At 38.4% G+C, this 5,918-nt stretch overlaps 1 protein-coding gene across 1 annotated transcript; it reads right to left on the bottom strand.

The window, feature by feature from the left end:
* Nucleotides 1–489: 489 nt before the first annotated feature.
* Nucleotides 490–5,703, bottom strand: mpdu1b (mannose-P-dolichol utilization defect 1b). Its single transcript, XM_026298914.1, has 7 exons — nucleotides 5,546–5,703; nucleotides 4,939–5,004; nucleotides 4,505–4,637; nucleotides 4,264–4,349; nucleotides 3,052–3,170; nucleotides 2,432–2,542; nucleotides 490–2,359 (listed from the first exon to the last, which is right to left on the bottom strand). The coding sequence occupies exons 1-7, from the start codon at nucleotides 5,670–5,672 to the stop codon at nucleotides 2,237–2,239; spliced, it is 765 nt and encodes a 254-aa protein (XP_026154699.1). The 5' UTR covers nucleotides 5,673–5,703; the 3' UTR covers nucleotides 490–2,236.
* Nucleotides 5,704–5,918: the final 215 nt, after the last annotated feature.

The following is a 5,918-nucleotide window of genomic DNA, read 5'->3' on the forward strand; positions in this document are numbered from 1 at the left end:
TGTCTTTCCAGTATTGTTCAGTCTCCAGCCTTGGTGGGTCTGCCCTCGTGTTACTGCCCTCCCACTGAGAGTACACCTTGGATGGTTCGGTGGAGAACATCCTGTTTATTCTCCGTGCTTCTATTTCTCTGGTGTACCTCTTCAGGCGTGTGGCCAGGGCTGTGAGTCGTTGTTTGGCAGTCTCCAGGGCCTCTGGTATGGACAGCCTGCTAGTATTTACCCAGTGGATGGTTTCAAAATGTATATCTATTTAACTACAGAAGTTTGTTCACAAGATCACAACCATGTATAGGACCCATGTGACGACAACATATGCTTTATTAGTCAGTCCCTACATTAAAAGGAAATAGTTGTGATGTACACAGATCATCTACCATACAGGGCTGACCCCTTTTTTTTTTAAATCAGCCAATGGCACTGAAGCTTAACCATATGTGTCTACATGCACACCCGCTGAAATCGGTGGTGTGCCGTACAAAAACATACATATTTCATCTTTGGACACTTGTTTATGTAAATGTGATGTACAGCCACATTTATAATTTTACATGTAATAGATCTACACATTTAGTCTGTTGCTTTATTATAACTTTAACACACGTTCCCTATTGAATTAATATTACATTTACCTCTGTGCCTAAATACTACACAATAAGAGTATTAGAAATACTACACATAAGTGACCAGGCTTACTTGAGATTCTTGAATATGTTTGACATCTCATCTGAGAAGCCTCTATATTTTTGACTGACTGACTGATGGTGAGTCCCCAAGTATTTAACTTAACTTTGAGGACCGCCAAACGTGTTAACAATGTCACAGAAGTTAAATGGAACAAGTCAGCAGAATACTGAACAATTCAGGGTCAAAACAGAATAACTTCACAGCAAAAATGATGCAGCTGTATCTATAAAAGATGTGCTCTTAGCACAATATTTTTATATAATGCATAAAAACAATTTAATGCATATCACGCTCCAACATGTTACAGTACGTGTGAAAGTATAAAAAACCCTTTAACTGATTAAAACACATTAAAAAGATCAACTGCGTTTTAGAAAATGTAACGTTTGTTCCCTGGATTTCATTCAGCTCTTGTGCTCTCCCAGTGACAGAATGGCCAGGAATTTGCAGTAGTCACAGCAATGACTTTCTGAACACATCAGCTGACAGAATAGACCAAAACGTCTGCTTCAAAGACACTGACGTGCCCTATACTAAGCAAAAATGCACTTGATGCATCAGCAATGCCTGGCTATGATCTTAATTACTTCCAGTCATCTTAGATTGAAGTAACATCCTCTAATAGGCTGATTCACATAAAAGGGATGCTCCACCATACAAAACAGGCAGGCACACTGTTGTTTCCGAACAGTGTTTCTGCTATAGCAGAACATGGTGTAAAGGGTGACACGAACAGCTAACATGATTGAAAAGTTTATACTATACAGTTATGTAAAATATGTTTTGATGAATTACCTTTGGATACTTCACAATGTAATAAGTTTATCATGAACAGAATGTGTTTTGGGGTCATCTTAGACTTGAAATAAAATGGAGTTCAAACTGCTGTCTGAATTTGAACATTTCAGCTTTATGTCACATAGTGTCACATTGTCATTCTCTAGAAAGTGGCCCAGATCTTTCATCAAACACAACCTGTATGCATCAAATAACACAAATAAAAAGCTGTTTGCATTATATTAGATACATTTGCAAATGTGATTCATCATGCTCACGTCAATGATGTCACAGCTAATTTGAACCATATAGTAGAGCTCCCATTGTCCAGGAGCTAGTGTGAAAAATGTTGCTGGGAGATAATAAAACATTATTTCATTCCTTATATGCATCCAAGGTCAAAACTGTTTTAACTTATTTCCATAAAGTCTTGACTATTAAAGATTGGTAATCAGAGTGGATGGGAAAAAGTGCACAGCCATTTTTGAATATTTTAACACACCTGTGTGAACACAGTCTGACTGTAAAGAGCAAAGCTGTACCAAGAGGAATGTAATAACAGCATATGTCACAGCAGGAATCTGGACCCAGCAGCTGTGCTCAGAGCTAAACACCACTCACTACACCAGGGGGCTTTCATGGAACTAAAACAATATTAAAGATCTGCTTGGCATGTTACATTTACATTGTGTCGTTCAAGTTTTGAAGACACATCTTTAAGTGCGTCTAAAATTGGATATGGAAAGAAAAGCGATAGGTGAACCATGTCCTTCACCTACTCTCTCTTCTTTTTGTGCTCAGGGCAGCTTTTCCAGTAGTAGAGAACCTGCAGGGCAATGATGCCATTGAAAGTGGAAGATATGATGTAGGTGAGGGCCATTAGTGAGTCTCCAGTTTCCTGTAAGATGTCCACCACATTATTAGATAACCTCACAACATAATATCAGCACACAACCATGTGTTTTCTTACCTGTAGTGAGGTGAAGATGCGTGCAAGAGATCCAGCAAACAGCAGGAACACAGAAACAGCAGATAGCTGGCCAGTGTGCCCATTTTGGAAGTTAGTGGCTGCCTGAATCAGCTGAGACAACCACACATTTGTTAGCCTCTCCTGTGGTGTGTGTGTTTGAGTTTGTATATGTGCATGAGTAACACATAGAAAAGGTGGTTTCATTTGGTTTTTTGTACAGTTCTTTCAATTGTGGAGAACTTGCAACATTAAAAGTTATACTGCATTAGCAATAGATGAATTCTGATGTAATCTCTGGACAGACTCCATCAGTGTGTGTGCATGATATATGTTCTGGGTTTTGACAAAGAAATTTCATTGAGATAGAGCAGCCTTGGACATCATGAGATGATCTGAATCATAATGACAAAAGACCTCATTCATTTTGAAATTTCCCAAATGTTATAAATACAAGAACATGGTACTAATATACTGAAAAACAGCTAACCAGACTTTGGTTTAACATCATAAAACTCTCAGACTTGACATCAAAAACATGAAAAATAGGATTATAATAAAGCATTATGATATTATATACGGTATATATGTGTACGTATTAAACTTGAACTGTCTTTGCCTACCCTGCCAATGATGATGGCTGGCATATTAGATGCCTGCATGGAGGTAACCACTGACACGGGAGTGACTGGAGACAACAGGAGGACCAGCAGGCAAAAATACACAACGAGAAACAGGAGACCTGGCAGGGAAGAAACTCTTTCAGACAGAATGTGGCTTTGAGTTCTTATGGATTTTGGTTAATTTCACAGTGGCTTAAAAAAAATATTCAGACCCTTTGACTTTTTGCACTTTTTATTGTGTTGTATTTTGTTGTTACATTTTAAATTTATGATTTAATATCAATCTGCAGTCAGTAAACCATAACAGCAAAGTGAAAACATCTTTTGTATTACTGAGCAAATTGAAATAAATTCAGAAACTGAGATCTGTTTTTTTCAAACCTTAATTCACTACTTTATACTAATTCTTGGGCCAGTCTCTAACAATTTCAGTTTATCCCTTTTCTTTCTGGCAGATCCTCTCAGACAGTCTTGTCCTGAAGACACTCGAGTGTTGTCTTGGCTGTTTGCTTCAGGTCTCTGTTGTGTTGAAATGTGAACTGTTGCACCAGTCCCAGGTCTCTGCACTCTGAAGCAGGTTGTTTTCAAGGACCTCACTGTATGTAGCGGCTTTCATCTTTTGCTGAGTTCTTACTGTCTCTCTGCCAGGTGACATGCTGTGCCAGGGGCAGACATAGTGGTTTTTGTCTAGCCACTATACCATGAAGGTCTGATTGATGGAAGTTCTCCCATTTCTGCAGATGACTACTGTAACTGTGTCTGTGTGGTTCTTAATCATTTTCCTGACCGAGGCCCTATTCCCCTACCCTTACTCAGTTTGACTGGTGGCCACTATACGGATTGGCTGTAGCCTTCAGCCATTGGGTTTAAAGGACAGCCTCTTCACTGCTACCAGTCTACCAGCCAACACCCCACAAGCTACTTTTTCAGTTCGCATGTTGTAAATAGAATTTTTGTTATACCTTCACAGTGCTGGGGTTAAATAATTTTGTTTAAATACCTTTTGAGCTAGGAGTTTACATTGGATTATGTAATTTTGTTTATTTTTCATTAGATAAAATTCACTTTGACTCATTTAGCTTTTTGTTTGTTGTTTTGTCAGAGCCAATCCATACCACAGCTCTGTGAAGTAACATTTTAAAGCTGAAATCTGTCATTATTGGTGTTTCATGTTGCATCAGGGCTTCCTCTACATAGAGGCATAACACTTACCTCTACCAGTTCTTCCTCCATAGTGCTGAATGAGGAAGCCAATGGTGACTGTCTGCAGCATAAGGAACAGAGCCTCACCCCAGGCACTAGGGCAACATTCAGTATATTACATAAGAAAATTAAGGTGGAATTATGTCCAAAACAGCATATAGTGCATTTGTAAAGCGATTACAATAGTAGAGCTATAGAGGTCAGTGTGCTTCCTGTACATAGAGTTCAGACTATATGAAAATGGTCCAACCTGAAGGGAAACTTGTTGGTGATACTGTAAGCCATTGTGCCTGTGATGGCCAGTAGCTCCAGCAGCACAGACTTAAAGCTCAGCCCCTCGGCGCTCTTTGCTCCCATCAGCTTTATGATCTGAGGCAGCTTTACTGTAAATGAGGAAGTAAAGGTGTAAACAGTGTATAACTAGAAAGTACACAGGTTTACATTTCAACAAGCACAAAACTTGACTTGATGTTCAAAGCAAATGCTATGGATATGTTTTGTACACATGCTTAATTATCAACTTTCTATGTAAATTTTAAACTTTAAAGCTACATAAGTCCTGATAAATTAAAAAAGACTGCCTAAATGTAGGCTAAAACAACAGTGACTAGACTTTATTCCAAATAATAAACATGCAAACTAAAACTACATCATGAGAGAAAGACAGAGGTGAGGGAATTTTACCCATCACTGATCCCAGAATGATACCGATCCCAAGGCCTTTGCTCACTATAATCTTCAGACATGGTACTGATACAAAAGACAAATAATAAAAAATGCAATAAACACAGATTAGATCGTACATAGTTCATATAGCAGCATACACACAGAAACACGAGTCGGTTTGCAGTATATTTAAAGTATTTGTTACGTACTGGGAAGCACTTTATTTTGAATTATCTAAAATATCACGTCGTTCTCGTCTAAAGTTGTACCCTAGTCCACCTGCTTTAAGCTTTGCAGTTCAAATGAAGGTAAGAAACGACTTTGACCCACGTGTCCCGACTGTCTATCGATAGATAGAGCTATCTATCCCAACATTGACATTTCCAGCTAAAAAGTGGTGAGAGAAGATATTTTATATAAAACATGTTGCTCATTTGGAGTTAACCTAAGCCTAGAGTTAAGCTTTTTGAATTTTGCGATCATATAAGTAACTAAACCACCTACACACCGAAAACCCAAATTATTTATTTTGATTATTTAATAATCCAAAAACGTCAATATTACATCTTCCAACTGTCTTTTTGGTCACCGAGCAAGCAAAAATCGACGAAAATGAGCCTCTTACCATCCAAAAAGTTGAAACTGAGAAAAAACTCATCGTAACACGATTCTGGCATAAAATATGTCAACAAAAACCCTTTAAAGGGATCCATAAAAGACAACCCTTTATCTAACACAGCTTTTTCCGCCATTGTCGAGATTAGACGTGACGTTGCCCTACTTCTTCTTGCTTCCTTTTTTTATTGGCACTTCGCAGTCTGACTGATGGTGCATTACCGCCACCAACTGAGCTGGAGTGTCGGCGTCCTGGCTTAATTTCAGATTTGCTTATTGGAATAGGTTCAGTAATTACCTCCACCATTAAAGACTATTCTGCAGCAACATCAGCCTCTCATGAGCAGCAACCTATAGAAAATTAATTCTAAGGCTATTTTTAT

The sequence above is a fragment of the Mastacembelus armatus genome, chromosome 18 (assembly GCF_900324485.2).
Source record: "Mastacembelus armatus chromosome 18, fMasArm1.2, whole genome shotgun sequence".
Classification (NCBI taxonomy): domain Eukaryota; kingdom Metazoa; phylum Chordata; class Actinopteri; order Synbranchiformes; family Mastacembelidae; genus Mastacembelus; species Mastacembelus armatus.